Consider the following 27,742-nt stretch of genomic DNA (forward strand, 5'->3'; position numbering starts at 1 on the left):
TTGTTGAGTCGTTCCTTTCAACATAATGTTAGACTATTTAGTTATGTTTTTATTTTGAAGTTTAATTAGAGTTAGTTATACGGTATCCTCTACCAAATTTGATATTGTTCAGCTTATTACTTATAAATGAATTCATATTAAATTTAAGAATTTCTTATTTATACTCAATGTCATATATGTGGTAGAGGGTATCCCTGTTTGGATTTTAAAAGGCTAAAAAATTTTACAGAAAAATGGTCTCGTATGATACACGTGTATTTTTGTTTGACTTTATAATATTTATATACTTAACGAAAGAAACACGTTTCTAAACAATATTAATTTTCAGTAGAATTTCGTTGATGATATGTACGATGCAGTTTCCTCTATCCCTTGCTACTTGTTTTTTATTATTTCCCTACCAAAGGTCACCCATGTGTGATGGAGTGTCTATTATTATATTGCGCAATTAATTATTTTCCCCCAAAAGGAAGACATATGATTGAGTGTATCATATTTTTGGTCAATCATATTAAATCATTTTAAGTCTAATATAGTCTATAAAATCCCTCCTCTTCTCGTTTTCTTCTGTGCAGGTGTGTGTGTTTATTTTTCTAAAGGAAGTGCTTTGTGTTTGTTGGTGGGTTCAGTTTCCATGGACTCAGCGTTTGTTAGATCCTTTCCTAATGCTCCTTCACTCACAACTGGTAACTACACTTTCTCATCAAAAACAATATACATATATGCTTTCACATAACCCATTTCTTTCTTCTTTGATTTCATCTTCCTTTTTTTTTTTTGTGTAAAACTTTTTGGGTATTAATTTGGTTAAATTTTCATTCCAATTAAATTAAGTGTTTCCTGACTAATATGAAGAATTATTGGAATATATTGTAGGTGGAAATCTCAGGCACACCAAGAATATTTACTATGCAAGTATGTATCGTATAAACTTACCAATTCTTTAACTTATTAGAATGATATTATTTGTAAAACAATTCATATAATATTATTTTAGGCTATTTCTCTCTCTCCATATTATTTATTATATATTAATTATGTTTTCTATTTTCTCTCTTAATTATATTTTTTTTTTTTGCAATTTACTGGACAAATATATTTCCTTTGTCATAACAATTGGTGAAGAAAACACTTCACTCTTTAATACCGTCTAAATGTAGTTTATGTAGTCGGTATTAATTTTATTTTATTTTATATAATTTTAAAGCTTTAAAAAACTCACCATCATATGTAACAAAAATCATAAAAGTCTTTTGATACATAAGATTTTTCTTTGAATCTTCAACAAAAAAAAAAAAAAAAAAAACCGTCCACTACCTCCTATATTAACATATATGTATTAAAGAAAAGTATACGAGTGTCTTTTATCCACTAATTTATATAGTTACAAAATGTTGTGTATGAATAAGTGACTTTTTTTATATATAAATTAAAATTTCATGTACCTGGGTAATCGCTTGGTAAATCCCTTTGCCCCGGGGAATTGAGCTTCAATAATGAAACTGCTTTCTTACCATTCTCGTCATAGGTGTTGAAATTATTTTGTTTAAAAAAATTGTTTTTTTCTTTTTTTGGTAAATAATGTGGGGTCCAGAAATAAAGTTTATTAAATTGGGTGATGCTGAATTCAAATCCCTCGACCTAAATTCAGACAACAAAACTAAATCATTAAAATAATGATTTTCTTTAATACATACATTAAAATTAATAATATATATATACACATTATTTTTGGAACTAAAATAGCATATAAATATTTTTTAAAAAAATATTCACATAAATTTATTATTACTATATATAATTATTATCTAATGTTGTTGATAATTTAATACAATATAATAATATTAATAAAATAATATTACATTAAAAGATGAATAATCTTTTAAATATAAATTAATACAAATTTTTGAATGAGAATATTTTTATGAATTTTTTTAATTAGTGAGTGTAACGACTCAATTACTAACTTGGTGAGATCACCAACTCAACAATATAACCACAAAAAAAATACCTAGAAATATATCCTTGCAATACTTGGATATGTACATTATAGCATGTGTGTGTATACACACACTCACACACACATATATAGATACATACACACACACATGTAAATTGAAACAACCATACAACTACCAACTTGAGTTAGCACAAGTGGCGAGGGACTCATGTCGCTTAATCAAGTGGTTAGGGTTCAAATTCTGACTCAAGTTGGGAGGAAATGTTCACCTATTTAGTGTCTATGTCAAACCCATGAGGGAGGTTGTCCTTGTATTCGATGGAGAATATTCCTTGGTAATGAAGAAAAAAAAATCATATAAGTATATAACAACATATGTACTACAAAATATAAAATCTTAAGTTGATGGTCAAACAATATCTATAAAATAGCTACACGAGAGTAGCAACCAAAACAACCAATTGCATAACCATCTAGCAAATGACCTCCAACTACACATCTCCGTATACCTATCCCTGCTCTACTCTCATACCAAGTATGATCATCACAATCCAATCACATGAAAACAGGCAAGGGTGAGCTAGATTCCAAAATAATCAATCAAATAACAAGTATAGAAGCTAAAATAACAATACTAATCACCAACTCCACATGCAAACCAACAATAATACACCTCATGGTTCACAAAACAACATCACTCAAAGCACCTTAACATGTTTGAAAACAAACAATTCAAGAAGATCCAGCTTGCACCATAACCATGCCATTCAACCATATAAACACCAAGCATATGAACAACATCAGACCACATCACATCATATGCATTCACTTCGACTAATGCATCATCACACATTCACTTACAAAAATCTACTATAACACTTGAGCAATTTATGTGACTTGACCCTACCAAACTAACCCAATCATTTTCACCCCTTACACGTTTGCTAGATCTATAACTAAATTGGGATACCAATCCCTATCTTATGATTTCTCGTATGTTGCCACTTAAACTAGGAAAGTCTAGTACCATTGTCAAGTATAGTATAGTTTGGGTGTGGACCTACCACGACCTTAGCATGCATTAACCAAGTAACCTATGGGATTAACCTGGGATACTATGCACTTCTCCAATAATCAATTAAGGGTAATAGGACTTGACTTCATACCTTACTCTCACATTGACTAAGGAATTAAAGGAGACTTGATAATCCACTCCAAGAGTTATCACCTACTCAATAAGGGTTTTCAACAACTAGCCTCCTAGAGCACCACACCAAATTCACAAAATAGGATATTCGTTAGGCATAATGTTGAGTTATGCAATTGTAGACTCAAAAATTGGTTTCCTTTCACCTGAAAACCAATAAAACCAAGCATGCATTGCAACATTCCACATATATACATCATGTATAACTCAAATCCAACCCAAATAACTGCATGCTATCACAATTGATTAAGATCCTCTAAGTCCACCTCATACATGCTTCAACAACTCTAAACTCACTAAAACATAAATTCCATGCCAAATTCATCAACATAACCACAAATTTAGGTGCAATCTAACAACACAGAACATTAGCCAACAAATATTTAGTTTTAACTTCCCTTACCTAAAAAGTCTCCAAATCGAAGAAGAAGAGGAAGAAGGAAAAAGAAGATGGTTTTCGATCTTTAGGAAACTTCACACGACACCATTGCTATGATTCACGATTCTATAGACTTGAATCAACAAAACACAACCAAATCAATGATTTTGGGAAAAGAATCACATTCTTAAGAAAAGGTTTAGAGAAGAAGAGAACTCATAACCCATAGCATTTCTCTATAATTTATCTCTTTAGATTCCAAAGAATTGAACTTATGAAACTCAATCCTTAATAGCAACCTTATATACTCCTACCCAAAAATAGACTTACTTGAGAATAGGAATGGATATCAATCTTTGAACTACTCCTTAACCTCCTAGGTCACCTCACCAATAGCTATATCCCAAAGAACTATCACTAAGCTAATGGACTTACCCCTCAGTTCCTTTAGTTCATGATCAATAATAGTAGTGACCTCTTGTTATAAGTCAGATTCTTTCTAACTTGCACCTCATCCATCTGCACCACATGACTAAAGTCAAGGACATATTTCCTTAACTAGGAGGCATGAAACACATTATATAAGTTGGACAAAAAGGGTGGCAAGGCCTATTAATAAGCCACCAGACCTACACGATTAAGGATCTATTAAGGGTTAATGAATCTTGACATCAACTTCTTGGACCTTATCACCCTTCCCACTCCAATAGTGGGTGTTACCTTTTGAAACACATGTTCTCCCTCATCAAACTCCAGAGGCTTCCTCCTCATGTTAGCATAGGATTTATGCATACTATGGATAGTCTTTATCTTCTCCTAAATCATCTTTACCTTTTTAGTAGCCTGTAGGACCTGACTGACTCACCCTCTTGATACCAACATAATAGACGTCAACACCTCCTGACATACAAAGCCTCAAAAGGTTTCATTCCAATATTTTCATAAAAGCTACCATTTTAGTAAACTTCACCAATGGTATAACTTCCTCCCAACTACCTAAATGATCTAGTATATAAGCTTTGACTAAGTCCTATAATACTAAATATTCCTTTCCAATTGTCCACCTGTCTTAGGTGATAGGTGAAACTTAACCTCAACCTTGTTCCTATAGATTGATGAAACTCTATTAGAACCTAGAAGTGAACCTCAAATCCCTATTAAAGATAATACTGGAAGACACTCCATGCAACCATACAATCTCCCCGATATACAATTGTGTTGGTTTCTCCAAGGACCAATTCTTATCGATAAAAAGAAAATGATCACATTTTGTCAACCTATCAACAATCATCCAAATAACATCACTATTCCTAGCACACCTATGTAACCCAACAATGAAATCCATAATGATGTTATCCCATTTCCATTATAGAATCTCCATCATTTCGAGCAAGCCACCTGATTTTTGATGCTCTACCTTTGCCTTCTGAAAAGTCAAATAGACCGTCATATACTTTGCCACCTTTTTTCTTCATACTAGGCCACCAAAAATTTCTCTTTATGTTCTAATACATCTTAGTCATACTAGGATCTATGTTAAGCCGACTCTTATGACGTCCTTCTTCCAAAACCACTTTCCTCAATTGAGAACATTGAGCTAGGTAAACTCTACCCTTAAACCTCAAGATCCCATCACTACCTTACTCAAAACCAACAACTTTCTCTATGCCCAACAAATCCAAGATCCTTAACAACTTTGGATCTTGCAATTGCTTCATCCAAACTTGCTTCGAGAACTCTTTAGCTATGGCAATCCTCCCACAACTAATGTGGTCTTGAGCCAATTCCACACCTAGATTCAAATCACTAAAATTCTCCACCAATTCCAACTCTTTAACCATTAATGTAGACATATGGATCAACTTTCTATTATAAGAATCTGCCACCTCTTTGGCCTTCCAAGGATGATACATCAATTAAAAATCATAGTCCTTCAAAAACTCCATCCACCTTTTTTATCTCATTGTCGCCACCGGCCCGAAACGGGCTTTCGGCATTCGCGAAGGATGGTTGGACTCTTTTATTTGTTTAAAAATATGGATTGCTAGAATGACTTATTCTCAAACTGAGACCTTGTCAAACGAGCAATTTTATTAAAAGGCTCACCAATCCATGTTAATCCCAAGCGGGACCCTCCATGGATTAGCGGTTTTCATAAAAAGGAAGGGTTCATGGAGTCGCCACCAATGTTTTACTCAAAACATTGGAAAAAGAAGTTTAAGACAATCGATTCAAAAATCGACTTCGGCCATGACAACCAGAGTCGGGTAAGGGAGTCGGTTACGCGTGGGAAAGGTGTTAGCACCCCACAGCGCCCCTTTCGGGTTCCCTATGACAGATTATTTCTAAAAATAATAGTGCGAAATTACTAAATTACCCCTATTTATTCTAAACAATTATAACTTAACTATCTACATGATGACAGTTAAATATACACACAGAAAGCAGTAAAAGGAAGGTCTTAAGAAGAAACCTTTGAAGCGTGCTTTTATATTCAAGTAAAACTGGGAAGCTTTTTGGCGTTCCCTCGCTCTACAAGCCCGCTCGCTCCCTCCTAGAAAATTTTAACTATGGAAATCCGGAGGATTTCCCTTCGACTCAGTTCGAGACTCAAGCAAAAAGCTCAGAACTCGAGAATTTTGTCGGATCAACTCTCCGAGTGATTTCTAGGCAGAGCACTGCTCAAAAAAACCCAGAATACTCAAGAAGAGGGTTAAAACTCAGTGTGAAAGTGTAGAATGACGTCCAATTGACGTCATATTTATAGGGATGAGGCGCAATACGGCCTCTGGGGGTCAATACGGTCCGTATTGAAGTTTTGAACTACAATACGGCCGTATTGAATTCAGTACGGCCGTATTGAAGTTCAAAAAACCTCAATACGGCCGTATTGAGTTCAGTGCAGCCGTATTGAAGTTCAGTGCAGTCGTATTGAGTTCAGTGCAGCCGTATTGAAGTTCAGAAACTTCAATACGGCCGTATTGAGTTCAGTGCGGCCGTATTGTAGTTTAAAATGTTCAATACGGCCGTACTGAACTTTTGGGAGGCCGTATTGGGCTTCATTCCCTCCACTTTCTTATTTTTTGCTACTCTAAGACCTCTAAACCTACAGATTGTCATCCCACGGTCTTCTAAGAGTCCCTTTGGCTGACTTTCCTTTGATCTTCGAGAGTCTTCGAGTCTTATTTCCGATCCGGACAATTTTAGGGGTCTACAGCTGCCCCCCCTTTACTTAGTCGGACGGCCTTTTGGTGTACCGGCTGACAAGTAAAGGAGTTGACCCAATTGCCCGGGTGATGTGCCAACATTCTGACTTGTAGCGTCTTCCGGTGGAAAATTGTTGAGTAGCCTCTCCAGGTTGTTGCATACCTCGGCGCTTCTGACAACCTCGGTAGCTAAGTTTACCCTCTCTAGGGTCAACTTCACTCGACGCCCGAGCCGGAAGTTGAACACCAACGTGCCTCTGACGACGCTGATGGTTGAGTACTGTCTCTCCAGACCTTGAGTACCGTCTCTCCAGACTTTGAGTACCGTCTCTCCAGACCTTGAGTACCGTCTCTCCAGACTCTGAGTACCGTCTCTCCAGACTCTGAGTACCGTCTCTCCAGACTCTGAGTACCGTCTCTCCAGACTCTGAGTACCGTCTCTCCAGACTTTGAGTACCGTCTCTCCAGACTTTGAGTATCGTCTCTCCAGACTCTGAGTACCGTCTCTCCAGACTTTGAGTACCGTCTCTCCAGACTTTGAGTACCGTCTCTCCAGACTTTGAGTATCGTCTCTCCAGACTCTGAGTACCGTCTCTCCAGACTTTGAGTACCGTCTCTCCAGACCTTGAGTACCGTCTCTCCAGACTCTGAGTACCGTCTCTCCAGACTCTGAGTACCGTCTCTCCAGACTCTGAGTACCGTCTCTCCAGACTTTGAGTACCGTCTCTCCAGACTTTGAGTATCGTCTCTCCAGACTTTGCTTCGGTTGTCTCTGACGACCTAGGCAACTGAGTTTGCCCTCTCCAGGGTCTGCGTCCGTGTCTTCTGATCACTTCGGCAATGCGAGTTTACCCTCTCCAGGGATCTGAGATGATTTTTTGTCTCCACAGTCCACTATGCTGCTTCGATGGTTTTTTCTGATTTTGTGCCACTGAGGGCTGGATAACGCAGGGATCCGTCTAGGGGATGTGCAGTCATTCATAGGTTCTTGTGCCCCAACTTGCATTTGCATAGTTGGTACCCATGGGGAATTTTTGACTCCTTGGGGTGTAGACACAGATGCTCTTCTTGAATTGAGCGATGCCTTATGTTTGGCTGACGTCCTTTGACGTTGGTGGAGTATCCCGGTTATCCTTATTCGGGTGTCTCTCTTTGATTTTCTGATTTTGTAGCCTCTGTGTAGGCTTTTATCCACTGGGGGATCTTGTCATTTGATTCTTGATTGACCTCTTCTGTTAGGCAAATCATCTTGATGTTCGGTGTTTGGCTGGATGCCGAATTCCGCTTGGGGAATATTTATTGATATATTTTTTTTATTTTTTCTCCTTTTGTAGGGGTGCCTCTTGAGTAGGCGACTGGGGATTTGGGGATCTTATGTATCCCAGAGTATTATTTAGGAAGCCTCTGCAGGCTTAGCCTCACTCAGCGCTTGAGTCAGAGAGCTATCTTCCACTGAGGAAGTTTCAAGTCCTTTGACTGAATATTTTGCTTGGATGATCGCGCTTCCATTGGGGATTTTGACGATCTTGCTTTGATAGCTCTCGCTGGGGATTTGTTCCATGAGCTTAAGCTGAGGTTTCTCTGGGGAGTATTATTTCTGCGAGCCTCTCCAGGCTCAGTTATTCTGAGAGAGTATTATTTCGGCGAGCCTCTCCAGGCTCAATTATTCTAAGAGGGAGTATTGTTTCTGCAAGCCTCTCCAGGCTCAATTATTCTGAGAGAGTATTATTTCGGCGAGCCTCTCCAGGCTCAATTATTCTGAAGGAGTATTATTTCGGCAAGCCTCTCCAGGCTCAGTTATTCTGAAGGAGTATTATTTCGGCAAGCCTCTCCAGGCTCAGTTATTCTGTATGAAGAAGGAGTATTATTTCGGCAAGCCTCTCCAGGCTCAGTTATTTCTGAGAGAGTATTATTTCGGCAAGCCTCTCCAGGCTCAATTATTCTGTATGATGCGGAATCTTTGTCTTTTTTGTCGAATTTTGACTTTTTCTGTATTTTTGCCTTTTTTGTTGATTTTTGGCTTTTTCTGTATTTTGCCTTTTTTGTCGATTTTTTGGCTTTTTCTGTATTTTTGCCTTTTTGTCGTTTTTTTTTTGGCCTTTGTTGACTGCTGTCATACACAAGCAATTTTCTATTTTTTCTATTTTATGCAATTGCCTCATGATAAGGTCTTTGAATGTGCAACTAATGTGTGTGTGATGCACAAAAATGCAAGTTAATTTTGTTGATGTTTTTTTTTTTTAGAAAATGAATGGCTCTCCCTATCCTCTTCTTCTTGGAGGAATTTCTGTCATCGACGAGAGGGAATATTTTTGTGAGCCTTTTATGCAGGAGATTACGGATTTTATAGGAACCCCTCCAATTTTCTTTATTGACCGATTATTAAAGGAATTTCGTACAATTTTTATGAAATACCAATTTTAGAGGCATAATCACATGGTCAAGAGAGAAGAGAAAATGAATAGATATTTTATTGATATTCGCAAGTGTTTTTTACAGAAAGATATACAGAAGGAATTTCTGAAGAATGGCTGGCCAGGGTAGGCTATATACATTGGGTTTAACAATTAGATCTGTAATTGTTGCTCTTTACATTCCCCTAGTTGCTTCGGGTGAGATGCCTGAGCCAGGAGTGTAGATGCTGCAAGACGCTTGCTTCTAGAAGATAATCACTTGAGCCGCCTTTCGGTTTTCGATTCAAGTGATCGTTGCTTGCTTTGTTTTTGTATCTTATTCTTTTGCCCCTAATTTTTGCCTAGGACATATCCTAGCGGGGATAAATTCGCCTTTGTTTTGCCTAGTACCCTTGTACTGGCGGGCTTTTTATTTTGCCCTAACTTTTGCCTAGGATGCCCTTTTTGGGTTTTCATCCTAGCGGGCCTATGCAAGCAACGTCATCAAGCATAGTACTTCTTTACCACGTCAGCGTTGACTGGGTATCGAAGTTCTTTTCCATCCATGTCTGTGAGGATCAATGCTCCTCCTGAGAAGGCTCGTTTTACCACGTATGGTCCTCCGTGATTTGGGGCACACTTTCCGATTTTGTCCTTTTGAGTTGGTAGCAATTTCTTCATTACCAACTCTCCCTCATGGTAGACTCGAGGGTGGACTTTCTTGTCAAAAGCCTTTTTGATCTTCCTCTGATAGGCTTGACCATGGCATATGGCGTTCAGCCGTTTCTTTTTGATAAGGTTCAACTGGTCGTATCGGCTTTGAACCCATTCTACCTCGGAAAGTTTTGTTTCCATGATTACCCTTAGAGAAGGTATCTCGACTTCGACGGGTAGAACTGCCTCCATCCCATAGACGAGGGAGAATGGAGTAGCTCCTGTAGATGTGCGTACTGAAGTCCTATAACCATGAAGAGCGAAGGGTAACATCTCGTGCCAGTCTTTAAATGAGGCAACCATCATTTGCCCTATTTTCTTGATGTTCTTATTGGTTGCCTCGACTGCCCCATTCATCTTTGGCCGATATGGGGAAGAGTTGCGGTGTTGGATCTTGAATTCTTGGCACAGTTCTTCCACCATTTTATTATTCAGATTAGATCCATTTTCAGTGATGATTTATTTCTCCATGCTTCCACTAGATTATCCTAAAATCTTTTGGGACAAGAGAGAAAAGAAAAGAAAGATATTTTTGTTCTGAAGTTTGTGTTTTAGAGGGGATTTATTTTTCAAAAATGGTTTTTGTAAGAATGGATGGCCAAGGTAGGCTTATGTGTTTAGGCTTGTTTGATTAAACACTTATGAAGTTAAAAAGTCGTGTTGTGATTCGACAACTTGGATAGCTTCCCTTGAACCTTTCTTGAATTCGGCTCGTGGTACCATCATGGATTTCTTTTGTTTTTTTGTTTATTTTGCAACCCTAATTTTTGCCTAGGTCACCCTTTCGTGGGATTCCTAGCGGGTTCTTTGCTCTTATTTTTGCGCATCCCCCTTTTTGGGTTTTCTGCCGAGCTTCTTTTATTTTAAAGGATTTATTTTTATCCATGATGGCACTTGTCGAGGCCAAGGGAAGGTGCTCCAAGTTGTCACACACACTTCCACATAAAAAATGATGCGGGTTTATTATTATTAAGATGATTTTAACCTCATTCATGTTTATTCAAACAGGGTTAAAAATAATGTGGTTTAGAATTTTATTATAAGCAAGAAAAGAAGCAATGAAGAATGATTTTATTATAATCATAGCGGAAACATGTATCCTTATTTCATCACTGGTATGGGTCCTAATGTTGACCTCTTTTATCTCTCGGCCATGCCCCAAATTCACAGTCTCTAATTTCTCTTGACACGGTCGGAATAGACGAGCTTCTTGATCTAGCAGTCTTTGCAGATCCGGAGAGATGGTCTCCTCATCACTGTCCAACTCAACCCATTCACCTTCGGATCCCGGTCAGAGCGAACAATTACAGACATAATTATTTTATTGGTTCTGTTTAGGTTTAGAATTATTAATGTTAATGAGGAAAGAGAGAAAAGAACAAAAAAGAGAGTAATGTGTGAAAAATGCCTCTTTATTGATATGTATTAAAACTGTACAAAAACCCTTATTTACATGAAAAGGTTCTCATGATCTCGGGTACTGATCATGAGTCCCTAAAAGAGAAATATGAAGGGGCCCTATCGTGGCTTGTTCTTCTCTCTACTCCTGCTTTGGTAGAGGATTCTTGCTCACGTCGGGCGCTGTCGAATCGAAGGTGACCCACCCGGCATCAATAAGGTTTTGGACCTTGTATTTGAGAGCTAGGCAGTTCTCTGTTGAATGCCCTGGTGCCCCCGAATGGTATAAACATTTGTCTTGTGGCTTGTACCAATCGGGGTAAGGTGGGTCGATCTTCCTTGGTGGAACATAAGCTATAAGTTTGGCTTCTACTAGCTTCGGCAGGAGATCGCTATAAGTGGTCGGAAGTTTATCAAACTTCTTCACAGGGGTGAATTGCGATCTTCCCGACTTCGAAGTGAAAGTAGCCGAGGGTATGGTTATAGCATTGACTCCTCCCTCTTTCTTCTTCCCGAAGGCCTTCTTAGCTTCATATGATTGGGAAGGCTTAGCCAGCTTCCCACTTTTAAGTCCTTGTTCCACTCTCTCCCCAATGGTGATGATGTCCGAGAAGAATGTCGTTGTGTTCCCTATCATTTTATCGTAATAGGGACCAGTCAACGAGTTGATGAATAAGGACACCGTCTCCTTATCCGACAGCGGGGGCTCTATTTGTGCCGCCAACTCCCTCCATCGTTGGGCGTACGCCTTGAAAGATTCATCACTTTTCTTACTCAAGGCTTGAAGATCTGACCTATTGGGTGTTAGGTCGATGTTGTATTTATAGCGCTTGAGAAAGGCGTCGGCCAACTGCCTCCATGTATGTACTAGATTTCCATCTAGCTGCATATACCAATTGAGCGCAGTATCGGCTAAGCTCTCTTGGAAGCAATGGATCAAGAGCTTTTCATTTGTGGCATATGCAGCCATTTTGCGACAGTACATGGTGAGATGACTCTTAGGGCAAGTCGATCCCACATATTTTGGGAAATCTGGCACTTTAAATTTGGGAGGGAATTGAATATCCCTCACTAAGCACATGTCGGCGGCATCTTTAATATCGAAATCATGCCCCTCTATAGCCCTTAGCCGATCCTCTAGGGCGTGGAATTGTTCCTTTGAAACTTCGGGCTCTTTAATCATAATTCCAGCCCCAATAGGTATGGCGTGCGGAGGCTCTTCTTCATGCACCTCCTCTTCCTCATGATGGGACCCATGGTCACTGTGGCTTGATCCATGGAAGTTATGTTGACGCATGAGTTCCATCATTTGCGCCATCTGCTCTTTAAGCTGTGAAAGCTCGGTTGTGAGCTTCTTATTTTGCTCCTCCATTGCTTCCATTTTCTTGATTTTCTGCGCGCGTGTGAGGACAGAGAGATGACCAGCCACTTTCTAAAATGAATGTTTTATTCTAATTAGTTTATTCATGGTATGAATACACTCTCGATGTGAGCTTGATAAGACTCCATCTTTAAGGCGCTGCCTTTTTAAGATGAAGGTTTATCACCCTCCCTAGTCTATGATCTCTCCCCAACGGAGAATCTCAATAGTCATGGGTCCCTTTTACTCACATCGAGAGGGTATTGGTGATCCTAAAATGAATAATTGATGAGGATGCATGAGGTCTTATTGGCAATGATGTACATGCTCCTCGCTTTTTATTATATTTTCACACATGGTCTTTTCTCTCATGTCATGGCATTTTCATGCATGGGGATTTATTCTTAGACCTTATCACGAGGTTATTTATTAATGCACAAACAATTGCACATAAGCATTTACACAAACAATTCACTCATCCACGAACAGTCACGAGCGAATCACGAGGTAGGGGTTTCCTGCAGAAAGGTGCATAGTCAAGGTGGTTCTAACTGTTCTCACCGGTCTGAGGCCCCCAAGGTGCCCCCATTATAGGGACCCAATTCCTCTTGTCGTAAGTCGATGGAAAGTTCCAACGCACTGTCGGACTCGAGTTCATGGTTATCACCTTGAGTGATGCTTTCCGACAACGGTCTACGGGCACCTATAGACCCATTCGACAACCGGCCGTACTAACATCCACTCCCTATGGCTTACCACTCATGCCCCCGGGTATAGAGGGAACTGTTGTGTGCAAAGGTTTGTGTGCAGTTTGTATTTCAAACAATTGCGGAAAATTAAACAAACAACAGTTATTAAAGCCAAATAAATAAAGCATGTTATCATACAAACAAGGGGTAATGAAGTAATTTTAACTATTATTTGTTAAAAATAATCTGTCACTAAATGGGACTGACTCTCGAGGCTTCCCCAGTGGAGTCGCCATCTGTCGCCACCGGCCCGAAACGGGCTTTCGGCATTCGTGAAGGATGGTTGGACTCTTTTATTTGTTTAAAAATATGGATTGCTAGAATGACTTATTCTCAAACTGAGACCTTGTCAAACGAGCAATTTTATTAAAAGGCTCACCAATCCATGTTAATCCCAAGCGGGACCCTCCATGGATTAGCGGTTTTCATAAAAAGGAAGGGTTCATGGAGTCGCCACCAATGTTTTACTCAAAACATTGGAAAAAGAAGTTTAAGGCAATCGATTCAAAAATCGACTTCGGCCATGACAACCAGAGTCGGGTAAGGGAGTCGGTTACGCGTGGGGAAGGTGTTAGCACCCCACAGCGCCCCTTTCGGGTTCCCTATGACAGATTATTTCTAAAAATAATAGTGCGAAATTACTAAATTACCCCTATTTATTCTAAACAATTATAACTTAACTATCTACATGATGACAGTTAAATATACACACAGAAAGCAGTAAAAGGAAGGTCTTAAGAAGAAACCTTTGAAGCGTGCTTTTATATTCAAGTAAAACTGGGAAGCTTTTTGGCGTTCCCTCGCTCTACAAGCCCGCTCGCTCCCTCCTAGAAAATTTTAACTATGGAAATCCGGAGGATTTCCCTTCGACTCAGTTCGAGACTCAAGCAAAAAGCTCAGAACTCGAGAATTTTGTCGGATCAACTCTCCGAGTGATTTCTAGGCAGAGCACTGCTCAAAAAAACCCAGAATACTCAAGAAGAGGGTTAAAACTCAGTGTGAAAGTGTAGAATGACGTCCAATTGACGTCATATTTATAGGGATGAGGCGCAATACGGCCTCTGGGGGTCAATACGGTCCGTATTGAAGTTTTGAACTACAATACGGCCGTATTGAATTCAGTACGGCCGTATTGAAGTTCAAAAAACCTCAATACGGCCGTATTGAGTTCAGTGCAGCCGTATTGAAGTTCAGTGCAGCCGTATTGAGTTCAGTGCAGCCGTATTGAAATTCAGAAACTTCAATACGGCCGTATTGAGTTCAGTGCGGCCGTATTGTAGTTTAAAATGTTCAATACGGCCGTACTGAACTTTTGGGAGGCCGTATTGGGCTTCATTCCCTCCACTTTCTTATTTTTTGCTACTCTAAGACCTCTAAACCTACAGATTGTCATCCCACGGTCTTCTAAGAGTCCCTTTGGCTGACTTTCCTTTGATCTTCGAGAGTCTTCGAGTCTTATTTCCGATCCGGACAATTTTAGGGGTCTACACTCATGTTCAACTTTTTATCATCAAACAAATACGTCAACTTTTTTGATCACTAAAGACAAAAAACTTCACACTATATAGATAGTGCCTTCATATCTTTAAGGCAAACACCTCTATCATTAGGATAATTTCTCTCAAGAGTCTTCACCTGCCTTAAAGCGCATGCAACTACTCTCCCAACTTGCATCAATAGTCACCCCAGCCCTTGTAAGGGAACATCATAATATAGGTCAAATGGCTCACTAGTGTCAAGTAACACCAAAACATGAGAAGTACTCAACCTCTCACTACAAGAAAAACTGTTCTTATCTACGAAATTTTTTACGTAGATAATGTTTAATTATCTACGGAATATTACCTACGAAATTTTTTCCGTAGATAATATTTAGTTATCTACGAAATATTACCTACGGAATTAGTTATCTACGAAATTAGTTATCTATAAAATATTACCTACAAAATTTTTTCCGTAGATAATGATTAGTTATCTACGGAATTTTGCCTATAAAATTAGTTATCTACAAAATATTACCTACAAAATTAGTTATCTACGAAATATTACCTAAGGAATATTTTCTGTAGATAATTTTTAAGTTATCTAAGTGATGTAAAGAATATTTGGTAAAAACTAAATATTATTAAAAATTGTCATTTTACATTTTTTTATTTTTATAAATTAATGATGATAAAAAAAATAACATACTAATATTTGGTTTTAAATTTGATATGAAAATATTATGACATAATTAGATAAGATTTTAAATTAGTATTTTATTAATGGTTGATAATTAGAAAATAAAACAAGAATAAATACATGTTTTTAATTTTATATTATAGATTTAAGATGAATAAATATATTAAGTTAATTAATATAATTTATTTAAAATGTTAAAATTTAATTTATAAAAATAATATTTTAAAAGATAAGGGTTATAATAACACCGATGTAACTTTTACTAAGTATTATACCGTTAATAACTTTATATTAAATGTGAATTTTATAAATTCAACCGTTAGATTGAAAGTTTTTTCCTCTTAGCTCATATATACAAAATTTTATATTAGTTCAAGATGATTTGATACTTCATTCTTGTAAAATAAAATTGGCATAATATATACATTTTAAAATATACTAAATTATGAACAATTTGATTACCTTCAAGTTGTTCAATTTTAACAAATATTGATATAAACATATAAAGTGATATGAACTTTCAATCTAACAGTTGGATTTACAAAATTCACATTTAAGATAAAGTTATTGAGCGGTGTAATACTTAGTAAAAGTTACACCGATGTTATTATAACCCTTATCATTTTAAAATATATAAATTATTATTTAAACTTTTAAATTTATAATAAATAATTTAAATTGTATCATAATATTAATTTTAAATAGAAATAAGTAGATTGTTAATTATACAAGTAAGTATATATATATATATAAATATTAATTAAATATAATATAATTATTATTATTGGTAATATAATTATTATATATATTTTTATATTTTTATAGTGGTCTGGACACACCAAAATGAGAGGGATCCAAAAATAGTATAAGTATGATATTGTATAGTTGAGGATGACTTAAATGAATTAATTTGTATTACTTATACTATCAACATGCATCTGCTTTTTGGTAACTTATCTCATCAGAACTCCACATTCAGCGTGCTTGACTTGGAGTAATATAGAAATGGGTGACCTTCTGGGAAGTTTACCAGAAAATGTGCAGTAAGGACAAAACACGTTGAAAAGTGAAGTGTCATGAAATAACATCCTTGAGAGGCCAAATATAAGGGTTGTTACATTAATAAATTTATTAAAATTAAACAAATTTTTTTTGAAGGTTATCTATGGATAAAATCTATAGATAACAACTATCGTCGGTTATCTATGGAAAAATTTCCACAAAACAACAATAAAAGTGGGAACATATCTTACACATGTAAAGCACATATAAGCAACATGAATAGTATGTAAAAACATATACAAACCATTTAGGCCTCCACAAATACTCATTATTAATACTTCATAATACATGTTATACATTAATTTCATAGTCAACCAATCACAACTACTATTCAATGATTCATGTAACTTATACTTTTACTTCTACATGTATGTTGTACTAATCTCTAACATCACCAAAGGCGCTCCAAATTCAAGGTAGTATAGGAGCACATGGATCATACCATCACATAGTAGATGACCCTCTCAATCCACTCCATACTAGGAGAAGATCTATTAAGATCCAGTTGGGGCATTACAATTGACAATGGTCACCTCTTATACTCGTTGTGATGGAAATCGTAAGAAGGAACTTGATTGATGTAGCTTCTCCTTCAAGCTTCTTCTTAGATCTTTGGCTTCTTGACACTTATTAAGCTTCAAAGAGTTTTTCAATGGAGAAGAACTCATGATTCACCTTCAAAGGTCAATAACTCTCTTCAAGTGGTGTCACTTCAACGAAGAATATAAACCATTTCAAGTTTCACCACACTCTTAGTTAGAGGATAACAGAATTAGAAGTAATCAAAGAGAGAATTAAGTTTTTGAGAGAGAGGGTTATAATGGAGAATTTTGGCCAATCTCAACAAATGCTCAAAAGTGAGCACAAATGGTTCCAAACAACTATATATAAAGCTTAAGTACCTTGGAGAAGAAGCTAGACAGCTACAAGAGCCAATGAGCAAGTGCCAAATGTCCTTTTGTCTTTAGGTTGCTAGAGAAGTAGTTCCAAGGTGAGAAAACATCTAAAATGGGCAGCCAAAGTGACCTTGGGCTTGTCTTGGCTGAACCAAAATCCAAGGAATTGGTTTGCTTTGTTTAACCAAATGAAGGCCGAAGCAAACCAAATCAATTCCTTAGGACAAGAGAAGAAAAATAAGCCCAATCTCACTTTTGGCTATTTCCACATCTTTACTACTTCCACACCATCTAGAATGGTTATTGCCACACAAATAGAATGACTATTTCCACTCCAACTACTAAAACTAAAGAAAACTAAAAATGGTGACAATGACTACAAGGTCAACAGGAATACGTTTTAATAAGGAACATGCCTCTAAGTTCTAAAGGCATGACCTACAAACAACAAAACATACGCCCTTAAATACAAAGGTAAAAGTGACCTATACAATTAACTACTACATAAAAAGGAATGAAAATAAACTAAAAAAGTGTGCGAGTGAGGACAAAACATGCTAAAAAGTCTTGTGTTGATTTGTGGGGTCAATTGTTGATCCTAAAAATGGACGGACATCTTAGAAAGGGATACCCACGAAGGGTTCTGACCAACAAGGGATCTATGACAACATTTGTGTATTACAAGTGTTATCTAAATGGGTCCTACGACAACATTTGTTTAAAACAAGTGTTGTTTAAAAAAGGATTATGATAGCAGTTTTGTAAAATAAGTGTTGTCTAAAAGGGTCATACAATAGTACTTGTTTATTACAAACATTATCTATTTATGTCTTGTAATAGCACTTTTAGTTTGTTGTTAAAGGTAGATCCCCTTTAATAGCACAAGCATTGACAATTCACAAAAGTGTTGTTAAAATTAAGAATGAACTATGAAATAAGCCTATGGCCCAATAGAAGCTTAAGCCTTGTACCTTCACCTTGAGCCTACTCCTATTGCATTCTTCTTGTCATTACTTTTGTCAAAGGTCCTATAACCTTCAAGAATAGTTTTCCATCAGGGTTTCTCAATCCTCCTAACTCTATCTTAACACCTTAGAATTTCAATTAGATGATAATATATATATATATATATATGTGTGTGTGTGTGTGTGTGTGTGTGTGTGTGTGTGTGTGTGTGTGTGTGTGTGTGTGTGTGTGTGTGTGTGTGTGTGTGTGTGTGTGTTATTCATGCATACAACACTTAATCACCATCAAATTACTAAAAACCATTCAAATCACAAGAAAGCCCCAATTATCATGTAACCCTAACCCTCCAAAACTCTAAACCCTAAACTCTAAAATTCAACATACAATTATACGTAATTCACACAATAAAAAAATGAACTATGAAATAAGCCTATAGCTTAACAAAAGCTTAAGCCTTCTACCTTCACCTTGAGCCCACTCCTCTTGCATTCTTCTTGTCATTGCTTTTCTCAAAGGTCTTATGGCCTTCAAGAATGGTTTTCCATAAGGGTTTCTCAATCCTCCTAACTCTATCTTAATGTCTTAGAATTTCAATTAAATGATAATATATATATATAGATATATATGTTATTCATCCATACAACACTTAATCACCATCAAATTACTCAAAACCATTCAAACCACAAAAAAAAAACCCAATTATCATGAAACCCTAAGCCTTCAACATTCAACATACAATTATACATAATTCACACAATAGATCATAAAAGTCCTTCTTATTCAAGTTCATACAACAACAATAACCTTAGATACATTAAATGCTTATTATTTATTGAGACCAATGACAAAAATTTCTTGAATGCTTCATTCCTTAATAGATCGAACTAGAAGATTATGTTGGAACTCACAAATTTATTAAAGAGAACAAGATCATACTTTTCATCAAGACCAAGGACAAGGATCCTAAAAAATCATAGAGAAAAGAAGATAAAGTCATCTCTACTTATGCACTATACTGAGATTGCTTTTGTAAACTTCATTTGGTATGTGTAGACACTCGATTTTGTCTATGTTACCTTTACTAAAGTCAAAAGGCCACTAGGACGACAAGAGCGGCCCTCGAGGGCCCGATAAAGCATTGACACGGGATGAGATAGCACTGGGAGGCCCAAAAGACTCGAAACCCTAATCTGGGGTGAAGAACTGTCGTTCCCAACCTTGGAAGGACCGTTCCCCTATTCTAGAAAAAGGAGAAAAACTTCACGTTGGACAATGTTTTTGTTCTAATTGTATCTCTTGCTACAGATCCAATTTCAATGATTCCAACCGTTGATGTTAAAGATCAATCTATTGAGAAGATGCCATAACAAATTCAACATGATCCAACGGTTAACAAATTCTCTAGAGGCCCCACACAATAGCTAAAAAAGAGAAGTCTTATACCAAACAACTCTTTTGTTCTAATAGTATCTCTTGCTATAGACTTAATTTCAATGATCCAACAATTGAAGTTAAAGATCAATATATTGAGAAGATATCATCAAGAAACCAACACAATCTAATGGTTAACGAGTTCTATAGAGGTATCACACGATGTGACACCCTTACTACCCCAACATATATAAATATATCTTGTAAATAAACTAAAGAATAAAATATTCAACGTTGGTAAAAAGGGTTCACATTAAACCATCATAAATAACCAAAATAATTAAAAATAAAGTTTAGAAAGTAAAACTTGAGAGTTTACAAATTGTTTTCAAAAGAGAAGGTATAACTCTAAATACATATAAAAATTTATCCTATAATCCTCTGCCCCGATGTCACAATATCAGAGCACACCCATAACTCAACGGTTGACATTCTAGATGCCACTCAAAGTCGGATCTTCCTCACCTAAAACATCCACAAATTGTACGGTGAGAAAAGAAAATATTTATATGCAAAGTACATACAAACACACTACAATGTAATCTCATCATAACTCATTACTTAATAAAATATTTAGAAGCATTTATATGTATCATAATTTATCAATCATTCATCATTTTCACATCTCAATTCACAATTACATCAATCCATCACAATCCACATAAATCTTACAATTAACACTATGTTAAGGCCACGCCACAACTGACACAAGTGATACGGGTTAATTGTCTCACTCATCCCACACCATGCCAAGGGCACGCTCGTCCTTGTAGCATCACTTACCCAAGGTTCATCTCATCCCTGGTCATTAGTGTGAGGAACCACAATCACATTACAATCCACACAAGTCTTGCAATTAACCCTATGCCAGGGCTTCCATATTTGACATAAGTGATGTGTGTTAACTGCCTCACTCATCCCACACCATGCCAGGGGCACGCTCGTCCTTAAAGCATCACTACTCAAGGTTCGTCTCATCCCTGGTCATTAGTTTGAGGAACCACAATCACAATCACAATCACAATCATCATCATATCCACACAACATCTCATCTCATATCCCAATTCTATATTACATACACAATTCCATATCACATACACAACACGCAAGTCCAACAAAATAAGGGTTTATACACCCTTCGAGCAATTCACATCTACATCATAAATTCTTATCAAGCAATATAACAATAACATTCATAAATTAATATAATAATTAAGGGAATTACCAATTTAATATAATTTAATATAAACAGTAAAACCCCCAATTGTTCCAAAACCTAGCTCACAGGCACTTTTCTACAATTTCGTTCTCTCTCCCAGATCATTATTCTTACAAATTAAATATATATTTCTAATCCTCAACACATACAGAATCTAATGGAATCATCAATTCCTCAAACAGAAATAATCCAATTTTCCACAACCTAATTTACAGACACTTTTCTATAATTTCATTCTCTCTCCCAGAGCATCATTTTTACAAATTAATCATATATTCATAATCCTAAATTCGTACAGAATCACGTAAGACCAATAATTCTCCAAACAGAAATAATTATAAAATTACTCATAATCTTAAGGGACTCTTCCTCTACCCAATTCCCTCATGTAACTCTACATATAAATAATTCATTTTTCCCCCGTACCTGGATATGTAGAAGCTGAATCTACACAAGATCTGGTTGGTCTCCTTCGCTGGGTTCCCTTCGGTCTGAAGCAGAAAATAGAGGGAAAAGAAGAGAGAGAAGAAGAAAAGAAATCAGAAAATGAGAGATGTGCTTTTTGGAAGTGGCAGAGAGCTCAATTTATAGGCCTCAGGCTTCGCCGGAACGGCCCGTTCTAACCTTTAACTCACGACTAAAAATCACATCCAGAACGACCTGTTCTCAAACCAGAACAGTCCGTTCTGGGGTGCATTTAATACTCACAACGGTCATATTTTGGAACGGCCCATTCTGAAACCAGAACGGCCCGTTCTCAATAAGGTTCAAAGGCCATATCTGAATTCCGAAACGGCCTGTTCTAGTTGGGAACGGCCCGTTCCCAACTAAGAATCATAGGCAAATTTAATGATTTGGAATGGCCCGTTCCAAATCCGGAACGACGCATTCCGGGCTACCAAAAGTAGGTCTATTGAATAATTTGGAACGGCCCGTTCCAATTTTCGAACGGCCCGTTCCAATTTTCGAACGGCCCGTTCCGGCCTACTAAACCACCTTAATTGGGCTCTTGGCCTAGTGAAAATTGGGTTGTTACACACGACTCCTTAAATAGATTATTTTTTGTAGATTTAGTCCCACTTTTAAGAAACCAAAAGGATTAAGTTCCACATCAAACAATTATTTTATGATTTTGCCTCCTAATGAGATTTTCAAAATGGAGTCCAAAGCATCTGTGGGTAAGATCAAAATTTTTTGGCTTTCAACAATATGGAAAATTGATAAGTAGCCCCCTTGATCAAATAAGAGTTACCATTTGGTGAAATGTATTTAATGCTTACATTAAATGAGACAAACGGTTACCTACCATCATAAGGAAAAACGATGAAGAAAAATGAAGTAAACTTGTTAGATGGACTCAAAGTGTTGCAATGATCATCTTCTCCGAACTACTATATAAGAAGATTCAAAGCTCAACAAAATAAGAGAGAATAGACATATACATACACTTGTATAGAAATATACTCTTTCTAAATTTATTCTTTCCTGTAAACACTCATTGCTCTGTACTTGTTGTATAAGTGAGACAAACACAACACATATGTAACCTTTATAACAATTGTTATAAGGTCGAGATTGAAAAGACTTGTCTATAAAAATAGTTGTTTTGAGCCTGAAGAGACTAGACTATAAAAGAATACTTGGTTGTTAAGCCTAAAGAGGCTTGTTGATAAAAGAATACTTGGATAGTTGCTTGAAAAGTCAAGTTAAAGAATACTTAGGGTTGAGCCAGAAGTGGCTTATTGAAAGAATACTGGTATCTTTGTTTAAAGACAGTGAAAATCAATCTAGTTGGATTGAAAACTAGACATAACCTCAATGGTTAAGACCAACCAGTATAAAAATACTAAGTGTTCCATCTAACTGCTCTTCGCGTTTCATTTGACTAGGGTTACTATTTCACTATGAAAAACATGTGAGTTTTGATACACACTATTCAACCTCCCTTCTAATGTTTATCTTTTCTCCACATCAACCATACTCACTAAGAGATCAACATCACTAAGCATTTAAATCAATATCTTAACTATTCTAGCAACCTTATTAACATCACACGTCAAGTCATTAGACATTGCTATCACCAAACACCTCAAGTCATTACCAATCAACTTGCATAATGACTTATTAAATATTATTTTCGATCATGATTTCTCTCTCCTCTTCAATGATATAGGAACTTCGATTAAACCATTTATATGATCAAATAATTAAAGGGTAAAACTATTTATTATCACCATTTACTATTTGAAAAAAAAAATACAAAATCGCAACGTATCAGCCTAAATTTGACAATTTGACCTTTGCTCATTGATTTCATCATAACTAGAGTTATATGCATCCTTTTTAGGTGATTCTAATGGAATTTGAAAGATAACATCTAGGTCTAAAACTTCTATAAATATTACAACACCTAATTCTTCCATTTAAGTATCTCAAAAAGCTTACACATGTTACATTTTGCGCACAAAATATGAGGTTCATCTTTTAGCTCACATAACTCGGTCATTCCTTAATATTTTTATGTGATTCTTGAGTCTAAATTATTGTCCCAAATGTCTAATTTCTAACCCAATAATCAAAACTCAGATTCATTAATCACATAAAGAGAAATCACTTAAATACTAAAGTATATTCATTCTAGAATTTTCAAAACAAGACATATATAACTCACACCCAAACTCTCTTTTTCCAATCCAATCAGTAAAAACATAGATTAAAGTCTAATATTGCTCTACTATACCATTAGTTACTCAAATTCAACCTTAATTTCACATATTCATGCAATGAACATCAATCTTCACTTTGCTTTATGAACAAAGGGTTGCATATAGAAACTACAGACAGTCACAAATTTTCAAACTATTCAAATTACATGAAATTAATTATATATATAACTTCAAATGACATTACATATACTGCACATAATTACATACTCATATCAACTTGTCATATAATCACCAAAAATGCATTCCTTTAGGGTTCCCATAAGAACCCACGAGTTGTTCAAGATCCACAAGATTAATTCAATACATAGAATTAAGTGTACGTACCACTCAATTACATCGATTAGAGAAATGAATAATCATATAGAAGACAAAAATTAAGGAACTGATACAAATTGGGTTTCCCTCTTATACATTGTACACAATTGAAGGGAGATTAAGAGTCAATCTCACAACTCAGCAATTATCTCATATCCAGAGTGAGACTACTCATTCCTCTCTTATCTTAATGAGCACCAAAAGATGGACATAGATCTTTGAGGTGCTCTCCTACAAGCTCTGGTTCCCAAGCCAATATGTAGAGGAAGAAAAAAAGTAAAATAAAAAAAATGGTTGACTAATTTCTTTTTTAAAAAATTTAACCCCATCTTAACCTAATAGTTAAAAACAATTAACCCTAGTTACAAAACCTTTCCCTCACCAAATAAAATAATTAAATCATTTAATTATAAAAATTTATAATATTAATATATCCATTTACATATAAAATAATTAAAACAATTATTAAAACTAGCCAAATAATTATTACAAAATATAATAATAGTAATTAACAATATATATTAAAATACCATAAAAACACATTTTTCAAAATATATTTTCTCTAACTACATTCTATAACAAAATATCATAAACATACATATTTCTCTAATAAATATTATATAGAACAATTTCACAAGTATTTTCTAAAAACAGTCATAATTATTAAAAGTCTCTAATATATTTTATAAAAATCACTTTAATTAATTGAAATTTCCTTTTAATAATTTTTGAAAACTTGAGGTGTTACAATAATTATGTGACATTAATTTTCCCACCACATACATATGTGTAGGACTAATAATCACTCCTATCAAGTCAAAACTAATTTATAAAAATCTTTTTATTTAAAAAACCAATTTTCTTAAAAAAACTTAAAAAATATTTTTAAACCATTTTTTTTTATATTTCAAAATATCTATAGAAAATACTAAATAAAAGCCATAAAAATGTTTTTCTTGTTAACGTAGTAATATGAACATTTTCAAAATTGTTTAGTTCACATGATCAAGTATTAATGTTTATTAGGTACATGACTATTGAGTTTCAGAAAATTTTCAAAGAGTAATTTTTAAAATTAAATATCTACTTAATGTCTAGTCTAACAACAATTTTTTATAATGGCTTCTCTTACTTTAGGTTTTAAATTGATTATTCATCTTTTATTTGTTGTCTTGTGATCTTAATTGCAATTATTTCAATACAAGAATTTTTCTTGTTATGCATGACCATTGATACTACATTAATGTTTTCTTGGTCTAGATTGTTATGTACCAAAAGTTTTGGAGCATAAAAGTAAAACTCAAATAGAACATAAATTTTGGAGGTTGCGACAACCATCTTTGAACCATCATTACCAATGCACTGGATGGGGCTCTACATATCAAGAACGCAGTAGAAAATATGATGTGAAAGCTACTCCTGAACCATCTTTCGATTCTAAACGTTCTGCTTCTGATTCCAAAAACATTTTAGATTGCGTAAAATCTTTCTTGACTGCTTTTTATAAGTTGTCCATTCCAGTAGCAACTATTACCCGAGTATGTTTGAACTTTTCTTATATTACCCTCATAATGATTCCTTAAAGTTATGGTTAATACAAAATTTGGTTAATTTGTATGAACCACTTTTTTTAATATAATAGTTATTCTTAATGTTTCATATGAGTCAATTTTATTTGTCTTTTTCAGATATTAAGCATAATTTCTGCGTCTCTCCTCGCAGTGGAGAAATTATCAGATATATCTCCAATATTTTTTATTGGTGTATTACAGGTGAGGTCCCAAATATATTTTCCATTTTTAAATACCTAGTCATAACCTACTCTTTGTTTTAATCAATATTTTTTGAGTTCTAAAAATGTTTCACTACTCTTTGTTTTCAATATTTTTTGAGTTCTAAAATTGTTTCAGGTTATGGTACCCCACTTGTTTATGGATATCTACATCAATGGTGTGAATCAATTATTTGACATTGAAATAGACAAGGTACATAAAAATTACTATAGTAGCAATAAATAATATTTCATTGTATGTATTTTGGGTGTTTAATCCATAAAAATATACAATGAGAGAATTGTTTCCAAATATTCAAAAACATGTAAAGACTATGTGCATATAAAAGTATTTTCTCATACCCAATAATTAGAGCAATTTATATGATTTTGACAACCAAACTCCTTTGTATATTTGGGTTGGTCAAATCTCCCAAATTACTATAGCCTTTAACATGGTTGAGAGAACATAACTTTTTATAGCTTTAAAAGTTTAATGAGGATGAACAATAATCTTTATATTATTACTAATTTATATTATTTTTTATTGTAGATAAACAAGCCTTATCTTCCATTGGCATCCGGGGAAATATCATATAAAACTGGTGTTATTGTTGTTGCTTCAAGTTTAACTTTGGTGACATATAGAAACATCCCTTATTACAATTATTTTTTCAAGATGACCCTCATTGATAAAGTAGAATATAACTTATTGTTTTACTATCTTTTACAGAGTCTTTGTTTTGGTTGGATTATCGGTTCTTGGCCATTGATTTGGGGTCTTCTTTCATGCTTTTTGATATGGACAGCCTATTCAATCGATGTGAGTTTTATTTTTTAATTGTGTTTAAACCATTTTTTTCCTTTACATAGTTTCATACATAATCATGTCAAGGATATGAATGGAAGCCATGGTTGTGATACCCTTCTACCCTAAATTGTAATAAGCAACCTTTTTATAATAATTTTTTTTAATAAAAATCATTTTAAATTTCATAATTTTCAACACCCTTCATAAAATAAAAGTCTTAAATTAAAATATGATTAAACTTTCAAAATAATCAAGGTAAGGCACAATTGGTGAGTTACATAAAATTCTTACAAGGCAAAATATCATAAAATTAATGAACACAATCAACTAAAAGAAATGTAGACTCTCTAACCCTGATAACACACTATCATAACAAGATCATAAAATAACCAATGAAGCATGAAGCTCCACCTCCAACAAACTCCTCCCTTTCTACCTGATTTAAGCCTTCAAATGGGAATCAACCTAAACAAAAAATGATGGAAAATCTTTAGGAGTAACTAAATGGATTTTGCTTCTTTCCTTTCTAAATCTCTGGCTTCTTGACACTCCTCAACCTTCTTCAAAGTCTCTAATGGAGGTAGAGACCTTTGGTTTCACCTTGGAAGATGAATAACTCTCTTCAAGTGGTGTCACCTTGGAAGATGAATACCATAAGACTTAAATAATAAAATTTGAATAACACAATCTTTAATAATTGAAATACCAAATGTGTTTAGATAGAGAGTACCACATCCATGACTTATACAAATAAACTTAATCAACGAAAATTACAAGAAAAATAATGCTAAGGTTTCCAAAATAATTTAATAAGAACAACATCCTAATCTAATCCTATCTATGTCCTAATGTCACATGTCCTATTAGAGCAAAGCCCAACATAGAAGCCTATGCTTCATCACCAACATCCTTAGCTTCATGCTGATGATCACCTATATAACAGTCAAAGGAAAACAACACAAAAGAAAAGGGAGTGAGAAACATCTCACTTTGGCTCA

At 35.3% G+C, this 27,742-nt stretch overlaps 1 protein-coding gene across 2 annotated transcripts in view; it reads left to right on the forward strand.

Moving 5' to 3' along the window:
• Positions 1-269: 269 nt before the first annotated feature.
• LOC109791815 (glycinol 4-dimethylallyltransferase) overlaps positions 270-27,742 on the forward strand; it is a 78,027-nt gene continuing 50,554 nt past the window's right edge. Inside the window, exons 1-7 of one of the 2 annotated variants that reach the window (XM_083059463.1) lie at positions 278-686; positions 877-915; positions 25,423-25,700; positions 25,851-25,934; positions 26,073-26,147; positions 26,487-26,570; positions 26,667-26,756. In XM_083059463.1, coding sequence (XP_082915589.1) covers positions 635-686; positions 877-915; positions 25,423-25,700; positions 25,851-25,934; positions 26,073-26,147; positions 26,487-26,570; positions 26,667-26,756 — 702 coding nt within the window. In that variant the 5' untranslated portion in view covers positions 278-634. Of the gene's footprint in view, positions 687-876; positions 916-25,422; positions 25,701-25,850; positions 25,935-26,072; positions 26,148-26,486; positions 26,571-26,666; positions 26,757-27,742 lie in introns of both variants that reach the window. The other variant, XM_083059464.1, reaches the window with a different exon arrangement.

Source organism: Cajanus cajan, chromosome 7, assembly GCF_000230855.2.
Source record: "Cajanus cajan strain Asha chromosome 7, NIPB_CcT2T_4, whole genome shotgun sequence".
In the NCBI taxonomy this organism is placed as follows: Eukaryota; Viridiplantae; Streptophyta; class Magnoliopsida; order Fabales; family Fabaceae; genus Cajanus; species Cajanus cajan.